This window comes from Erpetoichthys calabaricus, chromosome 8 (assembly GCF_900747795.2).
Source record: "Erpetoichthys calabaricus chromosome 8, fErpCal1.3, whole genome shotgun sequence".
NCBI lineage: Eukaryota > Metazoa > Chordata > Cladistia > Polypteriformes > Polypteridae > Erpetoichthys > Erpetoichthys calabaricus.
In genome coordinates this window covers 192,327,128-192,345,716 of record NC_041401.2, presented here as the reverse complement: position 1 = coordinate 192,345,716, position 18,589 = coordinate 192,327,128, and the positions used below count along the sequence as shown (strand labels likewise).

Sequence of the window (18,589 nt, the reverse complement as noted above, 5' to 3'; positions counted from 1 at the left end):
TAAGAGGAGACCTGACTGAAGTTTTTAAAATTATGAAGGGAATTAGTCCAGTGGATCGAGATGGTGACTTAAAAATGAATTCATCAAGAACACGGGGACACAGTTGGAAACTTGTGAAGGGGAAATTTCACACAAACATTAGGAAGACAACCAGAGACACTTGGAATAAGCGACCAAGTAGTGTGGTAGACAGTGAGACTTTAGGGACTTTCAAAATTCCACTTGATGTTTTTTTGGAAGAAATAAGTGGATAAGACTGACAAGCTTTGTTGGGCCTGTTTTCGTCTCGATTGTTCTAATGTTCTAATTTAAATTAATGATTTCCAGGCGTGATTATACAACCCTCGCAGGGCCAAACAAAAAGAAACTCAATTGGCTCGTATGCCATCACCAAACCGGGTCCTTCACAGGAGCTCCGTCCAGCCGTCTGCTCAGCTCGTAAAAAGATGCTTCCTTCTGGGTGGCCAGGCTTTTTATATGAAGGGGCGGAGCTAAGTGCCCTCACTGGATGTTATAATATCCATCCATCCATTTTCCAACCCGCTGAATCTGAACACAGGGTCACGGGGGTCTGCTGGAGCCAATCCCAGCCAACACAGGGCACAAGGCAGGAACCAATCCCGGGCAGGGTGCCAACCCACCACAGATGTTATAATATGTTTTATTATTAAGTTTTATGTCACTGATCTCTGTGCCCACTGTTATGGACTCATTCATACAGGCAGACCAAGTATGGTACACAGGGGCACAGCATCGGCATTTAGAATTGCCAAGCCAAGCACAGGACTAGAGAGCCAAAGACAACTGGAGAACTGAATAGTCAGCCTAAAGACAGACTGGTATATTTTTGTCCTCTGTCAGCACACCATCCTCTTTCCTTGCTGGGAGAATGAGAACTGCATGTAGGCATTAGTGCTATTCCTGTATTTTTGAAGGTGGGATTTGAATCCTTTCCTGTCCTTGTTTGGATCCAGAGAGGGAGCCTGCACATGGGGCAACCAGGATATAAGGATGGACCTATGGCCAACACTTTGAAGCTGGTGACGAAAGATGGCAGACTGCGTAGGTCAAGATACCCCACATGCTTGATATGTCTGTCATAAGCTTCCCGTCTGTAATACCGCGTGAACCCGTCAGTAAAGAGTTAAATTATCCTTTTTACTTCTCGTGTAATCTTTTAACCGTCTTATTGCATGCTGGAGGGGGATAATACCTTTTTTTATTTATAATTATTTAAATTCAGGTTAATTAAAACGCCGCAATTGAAAAGAACACATTTCCAGAGAGCTAATGCCTTTTAAAGAAACACTGGACCTGCAGGGAGAAGAGGAGGAAAGTGTTAGTGACAATGCCCGACTCTCGCCCACAGCAGGTTATCATATATCCTCGAGTGAGCCGGTGAGGACGTGCATGCATGACGAGTGTTAAACCAGAATGACCCTCAGGACAGAACAAGGGGGCTCCGCCCCCTGCTCGCTTCGCTCGCCTACCCCCGGCGTTGGGTATCCTGAAATACATTGTTTGTATATCCGTCAGTCGAGCTTGTTCGTTTTGAAGCTGTGCCTGCTTTGCTTCCGCAGTTTCAGACGCGTGTTTACTTCACTCCGCAGTAGTGCCACTCACAATATGGCGGTGACGCCTGTGCCTTCACTCCGCAGTAGTGCCACTCACAATATGGCAGTGAAGCCTGCGCCTTCCGTACTTTATGGACCCGTGGGGCCTCCGTAGCCTCTTCCGTTTGAATCTGGGCTGCAGCGCAGAGTCCTCTTATTTGTGTGGCTGTGTCGTTAGTCGTTAGCTATGGGCGCGTTGTTGCTTCATTACTCATTCACGTCAGTTGAGCTCTTTCGTTTTTGGGCCGTGACTCCTTCGTGCGCGGTGGATACGACTTCGCTTGCGCTTTATGAGACGTGCGCTGTACGCGCCTGCGCATTACGTCTCATTGTCCCATCGCCGTGTCCCTGCGTACATGCCATCCGGTTTACCATTCTCGGTTAGTAATATGGATAACAAAGTCACACTGTGCTGTGACAAATTTCTATGCGTTTGGCCACTTTGTGGTAACTCATCAATATTCATGAGTGGGGGGCGGAGCCTTAGGCCAAAACACAAGGGTGTGTATAAAAGAGAAACTGCGAAGCCAAATGTAGAACATAGCAGGTGTCGTGAAGGGTGAGCCTCCAGCAGAACCTTCTAGAAGACTGGCCGGCGGCTGTCATCAGAGTTGATGGATCCTGCTCTCCTCAGACGTCTGGTTGAGTAGATGGGATGAAGCTGTGGAAGGCCAGCGGTATGGGGATGGCACTCTGGAGGAGTCTGCAGTTCTGGCAAGTCAGGTTACCAAACCCCACCGTGACGCCTCTGGTCAGGATACTTTCAGTTGTGCAGCGGTCAAAGTTCTTGTTTTCTCAAATTTCTCATTGTTCTTACGAAGAATCTAAAAGATCTGTTTGTCAAAACATTGTTATGTTCTGGTGAAGATTCTAAAAGAGCAAAGTTATTCTTGGTATTCTTAATCTTGTTTTATTTTCTATTTTTAGGTCTGGTCTCTTGCTGTTATCCTCTGGCCCCTCATAATCTTCCTTATTTTAGCAATCACAAGAACAAAATTTCAACCGGTCAAAATAAACTCTTGTAAGTATTGTGAAGACAAACTTCTTTGCCTTTGTCGTCTGCCAGTGTCGCACTGTGCTATTTATAATCTGAAGTGGTTTCTAAATTCTACTGAGGCACTGGCACCGTGACTCACTCTGGGATCATCTCCTCCTCATCCTCTGAGGAGTGAACGGGATTAGGGAGCAGCTCTCACCTGGCACCGTCCTTCTTCTGTTGTTTTAATGTGCCCGGCCAAGTGGCTGCCGGTGTGGTTTTGGGTTGAAGAGTTGAACGGTGAGTTCACATCACCTGAGGGAATCTCAGAATTGCCTGGCATTCCAGTGGTAAAAGTTCTGCCAGATGTGTCGTGCTGTGTGACAGGTGCAGTGTGGGTGAAGAACGTCGAAGAATTAATAATAATAATTCTTTACATTTATATAGCACTTTTCTCACTACTCAAAGCGCTCTCCACACGGGGAGGACCTGGGAAGCGAACCCACAATCTCCTTACTGCCAAGCAGCAGCACTACCACTGCGCCACCTGTGAGGATTAAACAACTACTGTACAACTATCTGGCCAAAAGTCTGTAGACACCAGAACATCACCTCCTACATGTACTTGTGGGACATCCCATTCCAAAATCACAGGCCATGAGTGTGAAGTTGGACCCTTTATGATGTCCTCCTCAATTGTTTCCAAAACAATTTGGGATAGTTGTGTTCCTTCAGCCAAAAGGGGCATTTGTGAGGTGAGGTATTGATGTGGCAGGTCAGCCCCTTTGGCAAGTCAGGTTACCAAGCCACACCGTGATGCATGCGGCCAGGATACTTTCAGAAATCAATGTCCTTAATAATCAATCAGAAACGGTTACGGTCCCAGGACAGACCCTTAAGGGTCTCCACCGATGACTCCTGTTGAGCTGCAGTTTTATATGCTACCTTTTGATGCCTACACTTCTAGTTTCAAAATGAAACGTCGCTGTGGGACAGCACCATAAAATGATTTAGTTTGAGTTTTCTGGGAAAGGGGTGTGTGGTGCTCCCGATATCTCTGCAAAAGGGCAAAGGTCCAAGTCTTTAGAGTCCTGGTGCTTCCTGTTTGTGAGATATGGATGCTATGCAGTGGCCTGAGATGAAGAGTGGACTCCTGTGTCTCGTCGGAGAATCCTTGGGTCCCGCTGGTGTGACTTTGTGTTGCTCACGGAGTCCCAAATGAGGCACATCACCTGCACTGTGAGGAAGTATCAATTATGGCACTACGGCCATGTGGCACGATTCCCTGAGGGCGTTCCAGCTCATAGGACCCTCATTGTTGAGGACCAGGCCAAGGGGTCGCCCATGTAACACCTGGTTGTGGCAGATAGAAGGTCATTTCCATAGGGTGGGACTGGATTGCCTGTCTGCCAGGGTGGTTTCCAACCGGAATCCCGAGCTGTTTCATCGTGTGGTACGCATTGTACCTGTGCATGCCCCCCAACTTTGACTTGACTTGACTTTCGGGGAAATCAATCTCTGCTCCGTGCATTGTCGTCCACAGTGCAGAGTTTTGATTTCTGGATCGACGACAGGGTATGGTACCTGGATGGGAGACCAATTAGGGGAAATCTTAGGCTACTACTGGAGGAGGTATTGGTGAGGCCAGCAGGGGGGCGCTTACCCTGTGGTCTGATTGAGGGTTCCCGTGGAACACGGGGACACTGTGCCTTAAAAAACTGAGTACGTAAAATCGAGGTCCTGACTCTCTATGATCATAAAGGGTCTTATACAGTGCATCCGGAAAGTATTCACAGCGCATCACTTGTTCCACATTTTGTTATGTTACAGCCTTATTCCAAAATGGATTAAATTCATTTTTTTCCTCAAAATTCTACACACAACACCCCATAATGACAACGTGAAAAAAGCTTACTTGAGATTTTTGCAAATTTATTAAGAATAAAAAAATTGAGAAAGCACATGTACATAAGTATTCACAGCCTTTGCTGTGAAGCTCAAAATTGAGCTCAGGTGCATCCTATTTCCCCTGATCATCCTTGAGATGTTTCTGCAGCTTCATTGGAGTCCACCTGTGGTAAATTCAGTTGACTGGACATGATTTGGAAAGGCACACACCTGTCTATAGAAGGTCCCACTGTTGACAGTTCATGTCAGAGCACAAACCAAGCATGAAGTCAAAGGAATTGTCTGTAGACCTCCGAGACAGGATTGTCTCCAGGCACAAATCTGGGGAAGGTTACAGAAAAATTTCTGCTGCTTTGAAGGTCCCAATGAGCACAGTGGCCTCCATCATCCGTAAGTGGAAGAAGTTCAAAACCACCAGGACTCTTCCTAGAGCTGGCCGGCCATCTAAACTGAGCAATTGGGGGAGAAGGGCCTTAGTCAGGGAGGTGACCAAGAACCTGATGGTCACTCTGTCAGAGCTCCAGAGGTCCTCTGTGGAAGTAGGAGAACCTTTCAGAAGAACAACCATCTCTGCAGCAATCCACCAATCAGGCCTGTATGGTAGAGTGGCTTAGTAAAAGGCACATGGCAGCCCGCCTGGAGTTTGCCAAAAGACACCTGAAGGACTCTGACCATGAGAAAGAAAATTCTCTGGTCTGATGAGACAAAGATTGAACTCTTTGGTGTGAATGCCAGGCGTCACGTTTGGAGGAAACCAGGCACCGCTCATCACCAGGCCAATACCATCCCTACAGTGAAGCATGGTGGTGGCAGCATCATGCTGTGGAGAACTGGGAGACTAGTCAGGATAAAGGGAAAGATGACTGCAGCAATGTACAGAGACATCCTGGATGAAAACCTGCTCCAGAGCGCTCTTGACCTCAGACTGGGGCGACGGTTCATCTTTCAGCAGGACAACGACCCTAAGCACACAGCCAAGATATCAAAGGAGTGGCTTCAGGACAACTTTGTGAATGTCCTTGAGTGGCCCAGCCAGAGCCCAGACTTGAATCCGATTGAACATCTCTGGAGAGATCTTAAAATGGCTGTGCACCGACGCTTCCCATCCAACCTGATGGAGCTTGAGAGGTGCTGCAAAGAGGAATGGGAGAAACTGGCAAAGGATAGGTGTGCCAAGGTTGTGGCATCATATTCAAAAAGACTTGAGGTTGGAATTGCTGCCAAAGGTGCATCGATAAAGTATTGAGCAAAGGCTGTGAATACTTATGGAGATGTGCTGTCTCAATTTTTTTATTTTTAATAAATTTGCAAAAATCTCAAGTAAACTTTTTTCACGTTGTTATCTATCTATCTATCTATCTATCTATCTATCTATCTATCTATCTATCTATCTATCTATCTATTATGGGGTGTTGTGTGTAGAATTCTGAGGAAAAAAATGAATTTTATCAATTTTGGAATAAGGCTGTAACATAACAAAATGTGGAGAAAGTGATGCGCTGTGAATACTTTCTGATGCACTGTATGGTCTCTACTTGAACTGCCTGTCCTGAGGTTTCTTCCATTTATTTAGCTACAAGGGTTTTTTTGGGAGTTTTTTCTTGTCTTCTTAGAGAGTCAAGGCTGGGGGGGCTGTCAAAAGGCAGGGCCTGTTAAAAGCCCTTTGCAGCACTCCTTGTGTGATTTTGGAATATACAAAAATAAATTGTATTGAATTGTGTAAAAGATCCGCGGGTATTCTTTGTAAGGAGTTGGCGTTCTGGTCATTGTTGCCCCCCTAATCACCCCCTGTTTCTAATTGGCTCTCTCTCTCTTACTACAAGCTAACATGTGGAGAGATTTCCGGCACAAAAATGGCTGCCGTTGCATCATCCAGGTGGGTGCTGCACAGTAGTGGTGGTTGAATTGGCTCCCCACTCACTACGTCAAGCACTTTGAGTAGTGAGAAAGGCGCTATATAAATGTAAAGAATTATTATTGTTATTATTTTTCCTCACGTCTCCTCTTCTGGTAAACAGTTTCCTGTCAATGCCTCCTTGGCTCAATACTTTGCTGGATTTTAAGCACTCGGTGTATTTGGACGCAATTAACAGAAAAGGGGGACTTCAAAAGAAAATGATGAAGGAAACGTAACATTTAAATACAACTGTTTCAAAATTTCTCAGAAATAAAGAATAAAAAACGTTTTAGGTCATTAAACGGTGAGATCAAGTACAAGAATGATGCACTGTTTATGAAATTGGTTGAAATTAAAAAAAAAAAAATGCAGTCACGGGGGTCCCCCAGGAATGAACTTGGGAGCCACCGTGTTAGACAATTAATACATAAATTGTCCCTCTGTGACTGTGTGCGTCACTGAGCCTGTGTGACGGGCCGGCGCCATGTCCATGGCTTCCTCCTGCCTAGGATTGGAATAAGATGGTGTCCTATTATGTCTTTAGATCTCATAACTTTGGCAACGGTTGCTTTGTCAATTGTTCAGTTAGGTTCAAATAAAGGCTTCCGAAGGACCTGGGAAAGAAACGGAGCACCTCCAGCAGAATCCAAATCTGTGTGTGTGTGTGTGTGTGTGTGTGTGTGTGTGTGTGCTAGTGATGAGCAGGTCAGGGCTGCCAGGTCCGCTGCTTGTAATGTTCTCCTACAAACAAGAGGACACACACAGCCTGTCGGAGATAAAGCTCATTTTTCATATTTCACAAGTAAATCCAAAACTCTGTGTGTGTGTTTTTAATTCTGATTCTGCCCGTGTTTCATATTATCGCCATGATAATAGCTGGTCACGTGACCCGCCGTATATTCCCTGTGCGCACTTAAGAGGCTCTAAGTACTCCCAGCGATTTGAACACTGGATCTAATTTGTTAAATACCCCCGGGTCATTAGGGATCTGTTTTTCTTTTGAATTGTACCAACTACAGGATGCAACACCAAAGCTTAAGGGGGAATAAAGATGAACAACAAAAAAAGTAAAAAGGATGAACAACTGGCTACTAGCTTCATTAAACAAGCTGCACAGTTGGAATGATGTTGTCTTCTCAATGTCTCGTTTATTTGGTTATTTAGGCATAGCCTATCCCAGCATCTTCGGCCTGTGAGGGTTTACTTCTAGACAATGGTGGAGCAAGGCATTTCAACTGGGGGGCTTTATGGGAATGTGATTTTATGACGTTACTTGCTGTGCTACCCTTCTAAGAGGGGTGGAACTCTAAGAAATCCACATAGACCCCAGTTTTAATGCTTGCAGTGCACCATCTATTAGAATATATTTTGTAATACATGCAGAAATAAAATGCATCATATTTTTCATTTCAACAGATTGCGCATCACAAAAATATGTAGTAATAAAATACATTACTACAAATGTTTGTGATGTGTCATCTGGTGGAATGGCAAATGCAATGCACATGTCTATGTTACTTGCCATTTGAAATGGAATTCATAGGAGCAGTTTTAATATTTCTGATGTGCCATTTGTTGGAATGACAAAAGCAATGCATATGTCTCTGTTATATGCCAACAGAGGTCAGAACAGAACTGAGAACAAGAGGGCCGGTCGCTGGGTTATAAAGTCAGTCAGCAGGAAGGGGCGGGTCCAGGAGGGCGGGCAGCAGAAGTGACATCAGCGGTGGAGTGGCTGTCAGTCTTCTGTTCTGCGGAGCGGGGTACGAGAGAGAGAGAGCATAAGACCACAGTGCCAACCCCTGGTTCGGCAGGCGATTAGCACCACCAGAGCTTCTAAGCTGCCTCCCATGCACACACACCTGGCATTAGTTTATTATTATTATTATTATTATTCAGTCAGTCATTATCCAACCCGCTATATCCTAACACAGGGTCATGGGGGTCTACTGGAACCAGCCAGCACAGGGCGCAAGGCAGGAACAAATCCCCAGGCAGGGTTTCTTTCTATCTATCTATCTATCTATCTATCTATCTATCTATCTATCTATCTATCTATCTATCTATCTATCTATCTATCTATCTATCTATCTATCTATCTATCTATCTATCTATCTATCTATCTATCTATCTATCTATCTATCTATCTATCTATCTATCTATCTATCTATCTATCACTAAAATATGTATCTATCATATAGTGCCTTTCCTATATCTATCTATCTAATCCTGCCGACTACACTAAAATATGAATCTATCATATAGTGCCTTTCCTATATCTATCTATCTATCTAATCCTGCTGACTACACTAAAATATTTATCTATCATATAGTGCCTTTCCTATATCTATCTATCTATCTAATCTTGCCGACTACACTAAAATATGTATCTATCATATAGTGCCTTTCCTATATCTATCTAATCCTGCCGAATACACTAAAATATGTATCTATCATATAGTGCCTTTCCTATATCTATCTATCTATCTATCACTGTAATTAATAATCTGTACTCTTTGTCTGCTGTTGGTTAGCCCACGAGCGTAGGGGCCCCATGCTAATCTATGTATGTTGTGACTTGCCGAGGGACCCCAATGCACTGCTTTGCCCGGGGGGCCCATAATGCTGTTAAGGCGGCCCTGACTCTCACTGTACCATAGCAGACATTTTGGAAATTGCTGATTTTCTCTTTTCTAAGAGCACTGGGGATCTGAGCAGATCAACATTCCTGAGTCCTTCATCTTTCTTTATTTTCAGGTATTGTGTGACGGACACCAGTTGTTTTGGTTCATTTTGTATCTCGTTATTGTTTGTCTGCTAATTAAGGAAAAGAGAAACAATTAAGGGGGTCTGAGTCTTGAAGAGCAAGTCAGTTACAAGGAGTTCAAAAGGAGTGAATTAGCAGCAACAACAGGTCACTGATTAAGAAAAGGGTTAGAATGAAAACCTGCAGTCACTGGGGCCCTCTAGGACTGGAGTTGGGGACCCCTGACCTACACTTTTTCTGTTTTATGATCTCTCGGTTTTCTTTTTCAGGTTTTGTTGCCCCTCGTAACCTGCCGAGCGCCGGCTTCTTGCCTTTCCTTCAGACTCTGCTCTGCAGCAACGACAGCTCATGCAGGAGTTACTCCTACATCACGCCTAACAAATCATTTGAAACCAGGAGTCTGAACTTGAATGACGAATACTCCAGCAGGTCAGTCGGTGAAGGGGGGGCATCAAGTGTTTCACATACAATCCGTCACCAGCACACGTTAAGTAATTAAATGAAGGTGACATTGAAGAGAGGGTTTGGCTAATCAGCTTATTGGACCCCCGAGTACCCCCCATCACTCCTATTTACGTTTTGATTACCGGTAATTGGACCACACCACACGTATCATCGGTTGCAGCGCCCCCTGGTGTGTTCTGTTAGACTTGCAGGCTTGATTGTTCACATTGCACCTAAGCTGGAGAAGAATGTGAAGGTTATGGGAGCCAAGCATCACACCGTTGCTAACATGAAGCATATGATTTGTAATTATAAGCATTCATTTAGTGAAGAATAAGAGCACAATAATTTATACAAAGTAGAGCAAAGAAAATAAATATTAGGCATTTTTCTACCTGCTTATTACACAGCGTGTAAACACGATGAGGACAGATAAGAGCAAAGAGAATCCCCACTTAGGTGCTGCCCTTGAAGATCTTTAAAGAACAAAGGAGGAATTTCAGCTCCACCTTCCTGCACGGAAAGCACATGTTTGTTAAGGGACGGCAAGCAGCCCCTTTGAAGAAATGTCCTGTAATAACCCACTGCTTGTCAAAGGCGACTGAAGATAAGGAATTTGTTAGAATGACGCAGAGCCGGCAAAACCACTCTGACATGTCGTCTAAAATAGAACCTGGCTTTAAAAGTTACCAGGACAGAGCAGAAGGAAAGCAAACCTAACAGGCAAGGAACTGCTGTTACGTAATGGCGGATAACGGGGAGGGACACAAGCAATCCGCACAGGAAAAGCAAACCACGGCCTCCGCATGTTAAGAGATGAGAAGATGGGATGCCAATCAGGAAAAGCTGGGGTTCCTGCTGGAGGAGGTGGGCATGAGGCACCTACCCTGTGGTCTGTGCGTGGATCCCAGTGCCCCCCAGTGCAGTGACAGGGATGAGTCATAAACCCGAGGACCCGACTCTCTGTGGTCATAAGGGCATCCTTAATAATAATAATTCTTAATAATAATTCCTTGCATTTATATAGCGCTTTTCTCACTTCTCAAAGCGCTCAGCAATTGTAGGTTAAGGGCCTTGCTGAAGGGCCCAACAGAGCAGAGTCCCTTTTGGCATTTATGGGATTTGAACCGGCAACCTTCCGATTGCCAGTGCATATCCCTAGCCTCAGAGCCACCACTCCATCCTTCAAAAACAGTAGGGTGGACCCCAATGACCCGGCTAAATTGTCCACCATGACCTCCTCCATTCTGACCCCCTAATCAATCCCTTGTCTCTAATTACCTTTCTCACCTTTTCATACACCTAACAGCTCACATATATAAAAGGCACTATACGCAGATCTAAAAGAACTGCAAGGAAAGCAACATATAGTAGATAGATAATAAAGGCACTATATAATAGGCAAGCAGTGGTGAAAGGCTGGATATAAAACAACACAATGTATAATAGAGATGTGAAAGGCACTATATAAAAACACTGTATAATATACAGATTGACAGGTAGGTAATTGGCACTATAATGTAATGTAATATAATATAGATAGACAGTACATAATAGATACATTGGTAGATGTTAAAGGCACTGTCTAATTAAAAGATAGATGTGAAAAGCACTATATAATCTTATACATAATTCGCCTGCCTCCTCACTCACTCACTCACGTCCGTCCGAAGCCGAATGCACAGTCGCCTTCTGCGCCGCTGCCCGAAAAACCTTACGAGACCGAAATCCAACCCCAGCACCGCGGCAGGCGGCGGAATTAATCTACGCATTATACAACTGTCTTCAACAGGTACATTCATGACTTAAACATTTCAAAGTTCGTCTCACTTCCAACTTATACAAATGCCTCTAAAGAGAAAATTTGCTTCATCGCGGCAGGCGGCGGATTTAGCCTACGCATTTCGGGATTATTATTCTGAAATCCCAAATCCTTCCGCCCAGGCGTAGGATAGTAGCCCCGATCACAGCCAACCCTCACACTCAAAATAATACATAAGAACATATTATTATTATTAAGTACTTTCAGCGGGTGAGTGATGTGAAGGTGCAAGTTAAAGATGGGCCACATCAAGGGAAATTACTACCAAACAGTGAGAGGGTCTTCACAAAACATGTAGTCTACAGAGAGATTTCACAACTTTAGTTGCATACTGAGAGGCCTCCGGTATACAAACAAAAAACGTTGTCATAAATAGCATGTCTTTTTTAAGTGTACAGTATTTTTTGCCATGATAAAGTCATACATATCCCAAACCTCTTAGTTAATTATCATTACTTACATCACTTTCTTATTTATTTCTTACTTCTCATTTATTCTTCATACACTGCTGACACAAACTAGTGCCTGTTTCATCTTACGTTGTCGAAACGGGCTGTTTGTCTAGTAAAATATAAAATAATATAGACAGACAGTACATAATAGATAAATAGATGTTAAAGGAACTGTCCAAATAAGATAGATGTGAAAAGCACTATATAATATAATATAGACAGTACATAATACTGTAGATAAATAGATAGATGTTAAAGGCACTAATTAAAAGATGGATGTGAAAAGCACTACATAATATAATATAATATAAAATAATATAATATAATATAAAATAATATAGATAGACAGTACATAATAGATAAATAGATGTTAAAGGAACTGTCCAATTAAAAGATGGATGTGAAAAGCACTACATAATATAATATAATATTCATCCATCCATTATCCAACCCGCTATATCCTAACTACAGGGTCACAGGGGTCTGCTGGAGCCAATCCCAGCCAACACAGGGCACAAGGCAGGAAACAAACCCCGGGCAGGGTGCCAGCCCACCTCAGGGCACACTCACACACCAAGCACACACACTAGGGACAAGTTAGAATCGCCAATCCACCTGACCTGCATGTCTTTGGACTGTGGGAGGAAACCCACGCAGACGCAGGTTAGAACATACAAACTCCACGCAGGGAGGACCTGGGAAGCGAACCTGGGTCTCCTTACTGTGAGGCAGCAGCACTACCCACTGCGCCACCATGCCGCCCTATAATATAATATAAAATGGGTGGAATGGTGGCACATTGGTAACACTGCTGCCTCTCAGTAAGGAGACCAGTGGTTTGTGTCCTGTGTCCTCCCTGTGTGGAGTTCTCTTGTGCTGCCAGTGACTCTGTTGGTTTCCTACGGGTGCTCTGGTTTCCTCCCAAACATATGCAGGTGAGGTGGATTGGTGGTGCAAAATTATGTGTATGTGCCCTGTGATGGACTGGTGCCTTGTCCTGGGTTTGTTCCTGCATTGCGCCCTATACTGGCTGGGAGAGGCTCCAGCACCCCCTGTGACCCTATTCAGAACTAAAGGGATTAGAAAATGACTTATATTATTTTATATTGTTTCATTTTAATATAATATAGATAGATAAGAAAGACACTACATAACATAGATACATAGATAACAGCCACTATAAGATAGATAGACAGATAGATGTGAAAGGCACTATATAATACAGATACAATACACAGGACAAGACCAGGAAAGCATCCTGCATGAATATTTGTGATGATAAATTCATATTTTTCTTGTTTGGCCCCATAGACACATTAGGCTTCCATGTTTCTGCTGATATTTTGCTGGTCCAGCGCTCCACGCTCATCTCATTTTATGAATTCTTGTCGAGAAGCTCATGCTCCATTCCAAACCAGAAGAACTGGCTCAGCTTCATTCATTCACTCCTTCATTTGCCAACATCAGGAAAGACCTGCCTTGATAAATGCTCAGAAAGTGTCTATTTGCAGCGGAGTACGTACAGTACAGCCCATGTTTTTTTTGCAGTTGCTGTTTTTCTGGTTTGCTTCCTCACCCTATGAGGAGGACTCGTGCGACGTGATGTGTTTTGACACCCAGCCCTGGCGTGTTCCTGACAGGTGAAGCACGTGGCGTGCAGGGCCTCGGCTCTTACATGACGAACAAATAAACTCCAATGGCGCTGAGTCGGCCACGTGGAATTCCTTTTGGTTTGCTGGTCCTGTCCATGATGACACTTGAAGTATCTGCCACCAAGTCCTGCCCTCACGTTTTTCACCTTGAATCTCCACAAGTGCTAATGGTTGCTGCCTACTTGGGCTTCTTAAACTGTGAGTGGTGATTCAAACCGGGTCGTGGGTTAACTCTGCTGTTGTCCTTAATGTGAATGGGTCACATATGACTTGCAAAGTGGGACACGGTGGGTCACCACCAGTTCTCCAGTGATTGTCCTCGATTTCCTCACACTGTAACAATCGTCAGGAATTGGATCTTGAAGACATTAACAAGAGCAAGATTGGGTTGTGACAAAAAAGAAGTTTAAGAAAACAGGGCCCAAAGCACGGGCGGCACGGTGGCGCAGTGGTAGCGCTGCTGCCTCGCAGTTAGGAGACCCAGGTTCGCTTCCCAGGTCCTCCCTGTGTGGAGTTTGCATGTTCTCCCCGTGTCTGCGTGGGTTTCCTCCGGGTACTCCGGTTTCCTCCCACAGTCCAAAGACATGCAGGTTAGGTGGATTGGCGATTCTAAATTGTCCCCAGTGTGTGCTTGGTGTGTGTGTGTGCCCTGCGGTGGGCTGGCACCCTGCCCGGGGTTTGTTTCCTGCCTTGTGCCCTGTGTTGGCTGGGATTGGCTCCAGCAGACCCCCGTGACCCTGTAGTTAGGATATAGCGGGTTGGATAATGGGTGGATGGACATTTGAGCTGATTTAGGGCAGAAGGGGCCTAGTACTGGATGTTAGCCCTGACCCTAACCTTTCACAGTTAATGGAAGAAATCTTAATGGAATCTATTTAGGAAAGCATATTAACAAAAGGGCAGCATGGTGGCGCAGTGGGTAGCGCTGCTGCCTAACAGTTAGGAGGCCCAGATTCACTTCCCGGGTCCTCCCTGCGTGGAGTTTGCATGTTCTCCTCGTGTCTGCATGAATTTCCTCCCACAGTCCAAAGACATGCAGGTTAGGTGGATTGGCGATTCTAAATTGGCCCTAGTGTGTGCTTGGTGTGTTTGTGTGTGTCCTGTGGTGGGCTGGCGCCCTGCCCTGTGCTGGCTGGGATTGGCTCCAGCAGACCCCCGTGACCCTGTGTTCGGATTCAGCGGGTTGGAAAATGGATGGATGGATGGAGATGTGCATTACAAGCTCCTTTAAATAAACCTGAGACGTACCGTATACACTCATGTATAAGTCGGGTCTTGAAACTCGAAAAATCGATCATAAAATCAAACCCCGACTTATATGCACGTTCAAAAATGCGACACTTAATTTTTATTTATTTGCCTCCTCCAATCTCACACCAGTTTGTCAGACGCATCGAATTTTGTTGCAGTGGCGCAATTACCAATTTCTTTCACCAATTCAAACACTTTTAATTTAAAGCCATCCATCCATCCATCCATCCTCTTCCGCTAATCCGAGGTTGGGTCGCGGGGGCAGCAGCTTGAGTAGAGATGCCCAGACTTCCCTCTACCCGGCCACTTCTTCTAGCTCTTCCGGGAGAATCCCGAGGCGTTCCCAGGCCAGTCGAGAGACATAGTCCCTCCAGCGTGTCCTGGGTCTTCCCCGGGGCCTCCTCCCGGTTAGACGTGCCCAGAACACCTCACCAGGGAGGCGTCCAGGAGGCATCCTGATCAGATGCCCGAGCCACCTCATCTGACTCCTCTCGATGCGGAGGAGCAGCGGCTCTACTCTGAGCTCCTCACCCTATCTTTAAGGGAAAGCCCAGACACCCTGCGGAGGAAACTCATTTCAGCCGCTTGTATTCGCGATCTCGTTCTTTCGGTCACTACCCATAGCTCATGACCATAGGTGAGGGTAGGAACATAGATCGACTGGTAAATTGAGAGCTTCGCCTTGTGGCTCAGCTCCTTTTTCACCATGACAGACCGATGCAGAGCCCTCATCACTGTGGACGCCGCACCGATCCGCCTGTCGATCTCACCCTCCATTCTTCCCTCACTCGTGAACAAGACCCCGAGATACTTGAACTCCTCCACTTGAGGCAGGATCTCGCTACCAACCCTGAGAGGGCACTCCACCCTTTTCCGGCTGAGGACTATGGTCTCGGATTTGGAGGTGCTGATTCCCATCCCAGCCGCTTCACACTCAGCTGCGAACCGATCCAGAGAGAGAGCTGAAGATCACGGCCTGATGAAGCAAACAGGACAACATCATCTGCAAAAACCAGTGACCCAATCCTGAGTCCACCAAACCGGACCCCCTCAACGCCCTGGCTGTGCCTAGAAATTCTGTCCATAAAAGTTGTGAACAGAATTGGTGACAAAGGGCAGCCCTGGTTGGAGTCCAACTCTCTGAAAGCCAGCTTCATATTTTCTTCTGATCAAACGCTCCATCGTAGATAAGGGATGCTCTTACGATAAAGGTGTATGAGGGTGTGAGATACAAAAAACACAAATCAGTGCAAACGTCATTCTGGAATAGTTCAGGTATCACCATGTGGTCACGTAGGCACAATACATAGAAAACAAAAGGCCGTGTGCCCCGTGGTGACTCTCTCAGGTGGGCATTAGCATATCGTAATACAATAGTGCGAGTTTACCACATTCGACTTATATGACCGACATTATAAAATACCGGAAATTATACGGTAAAATCAAGCCCCGACTTATCCGCAGGAGAACTTAAACATGAGTAGATACGGTAACTAAGGAGCTGCTGTTCCAGTGGTTGCCCCCCAGCCATTGGCAGGGTGGACTTTGCATGTTCTTCCCGTGTGTGTGTGTGTGTGTTTAAACCCTAACCCTAACCCTAAACCTAAACCTAAGCCTAACCCAAAGTTGTGCAGTTTAAGTGAACTGTTGATTCTAAACTTGCCCTGCAGGGGTCCGGGTTGGGGTTTGGTGGGGGGGGGGGTGTGTGAGTCAGTGGGCTTTATAATGAAATGAGGACCAGGTTGGGGTTGGGTGGGGATGTGTGAGTTGGTGGGCTTTCTAATGAACTGGGTTGGTTCCTGCCTTGTGCCTGATGGTGCTGGACCCCCCAACTGTGAACAGGATTAAGTGATCTTGAGATCGTTTTGTAAAATGGTGGTGATTCTTCTTTTTTTTTGGCGTATGCAGTAATAGTAGTAACAGTACATGACAGGAGTGTACAGGGTCTTCTCAACGTCTTCTGACCCCTTCATGTTTTTCATTTTGTTATGGCGCAGCCTTCTGTTAAAATCATTGAAATTCTCCCCCCCCCCCCCCTTCATCAATCCAACACTCAACACCCCAGACAGTCAAAGCGTTAAAGGGGCAGGTTCAGTAAACCGTGAGGTGGTCAGATGTTTCAGGTGGGCTTATTTGAAATCCAAAGTAATTTCTAACCAGCATGGAGAGCAAACATGGATGGCTTGAGGTAGATGAAGAGACATCCCAAGTGACTGATGATGAACGATTATGGGATGTTTTGCAGGTCCGCGACAACTTCTCCAGATGGCTCTCAAGTCGGTGGTCTGGACATTTTGTCAAGGGTTTTCATGCAGGGCGGCTCAAACCAACTGCTATCACAGCTCGGCAACATCCAATCTGCTTGGAATACTTCAGGTAAATGATTTGTTTTTGTCTGATCGCTGAGCAGATTATCCAACAATTGGGTGGGCAATCAGTAAGCTGTTGTGTTCATCTTTTGAAGCTTTGCACAGCTTGGTTTAGTGATGATCAGAGTAAGGTGTCCCCCCCCCCCCAAAGCTTTCAGCCTTATTTCTGAATGGGGGGGTGGGGGCAATCTTTACCCTAACCCTAAGTGTAACCCTAAAAACACACCAGATACGTGTTTAATACATGCATTACGTTTCTGGATTTGGTGTTTTTTATTCTGATCTTCTGCTTCTAACTTCTGCTTCATCATCGTCATCTTCAAACCCTCTTTTGCCCTCTGTGTCTGTATGGGTCTGTCTATCTAGTTGTTATGTCTCTGTTACATGCCATTTGGTATGAGATTCTTAAAAGCAGTGCCAGTGTTTGTAATACACCCTCTGGTGGAATGAAAAATGCAATGTATTTGTCTATGATATATGCCACTTCGTAGGGGAATTATATGAGCAGTGCTAATATTTGTGATGCACCATCTGTTGGAATGAGAAATGCAATGCATTTGTCTCTGATATATGCCACTTCGTAGGGGAATTATAAGAGCAGTGCTAATATTTGTGATGCACCATCTGTTGGAACGAGAAATGCAATGCATTTGTCTCTGATATATGCCACTTCGTAGGGGAATTATAAGAGCAGTGCTAATATTTGTGATGCACCATCTGTTGGAATGAGACATGCAATGCATTTGTCTCTGATATATGCCACTTCGTAGGGGAATTATAAGAGCAGTGCTAATATTTGTGATGCACCATCTGTTGGAATGAGAAATGCAATGCATTTGTCTCTGATATATGCCACTTCGTAGGGGAATTATAAGAGCAGTGCTAATATTTGTGATGCACCATCTGTTGGAAAGAGAAATGCAATACATTTGTCTGTGATATATGCCACTTCGTACGGGAATTATAAGAGCAGTGCTAGTATTTGTGATGCACCATCTGTTGGAATGAGAAATGCAATGCATTTGTCTCTGATATACCACTCCGTAGGGGAAATAAGAGCAGTGTTAATATTTGTGATGCACCATCTGTTGGAATGAGAAATGCAATGCATTTGTCTCTGCTATATGCCACTTTGTAGGGAAATTATAAAAGCAGTGCTAATATTTGTGATGCACCATCTGTTGGAATGAGAAATGCAATGCATTTGTCTCTGCTATATGCCACTTCGTAGGGAAATGGTAAAAGCAGTGCTAATATTTGTGATGCACCATCTGCTGGAATGAAACATTCAATGCATTTTATTACTACAAATGCTTGTGATGCACCATCTGTTGGAATTAGAAATGTAATGCATTTGCTTCTGTTATATGCCACTTGGTAAGGGATTTATAAAAGCAGTGATAATTTTTGTTATGCGCAGTCTATTGAAATGAAACAT

At 44.8% G+C, this 18,589-nt stretch overlaps 1 protein-coding gene across 1 annotated transcript in view; it reads left to right on the top strand.

Annotated features, from left to right (window-relative positions):
• The window catches only part of LOC127529028 (ATP-binding cassette sub-family A member 13-like), an 88,601-nt gene that overhangs the window by 66,575 nt on the left and 3,437 nt on the right, over positions 1 to 18,589 (top strand). The window contains exons 3-5 of the mRNA XM_051931277.1: positions 2,541 to 2,634; positions 9,431 to 9,590; positions 17,028 to 17,158. Coding sequence (XP_051787237.1) covers positions 2,541 to 2,634; positions 9,431 to 9,590; positions 17,028 to 17,158 — 385 coding nt within the window. The remainder of the gene's footprint in view (positions 1 to 2,540; positions 2,635 to 9,430; positions 9,591 to 17,027; positions 17,159 to 18,589) is intronic.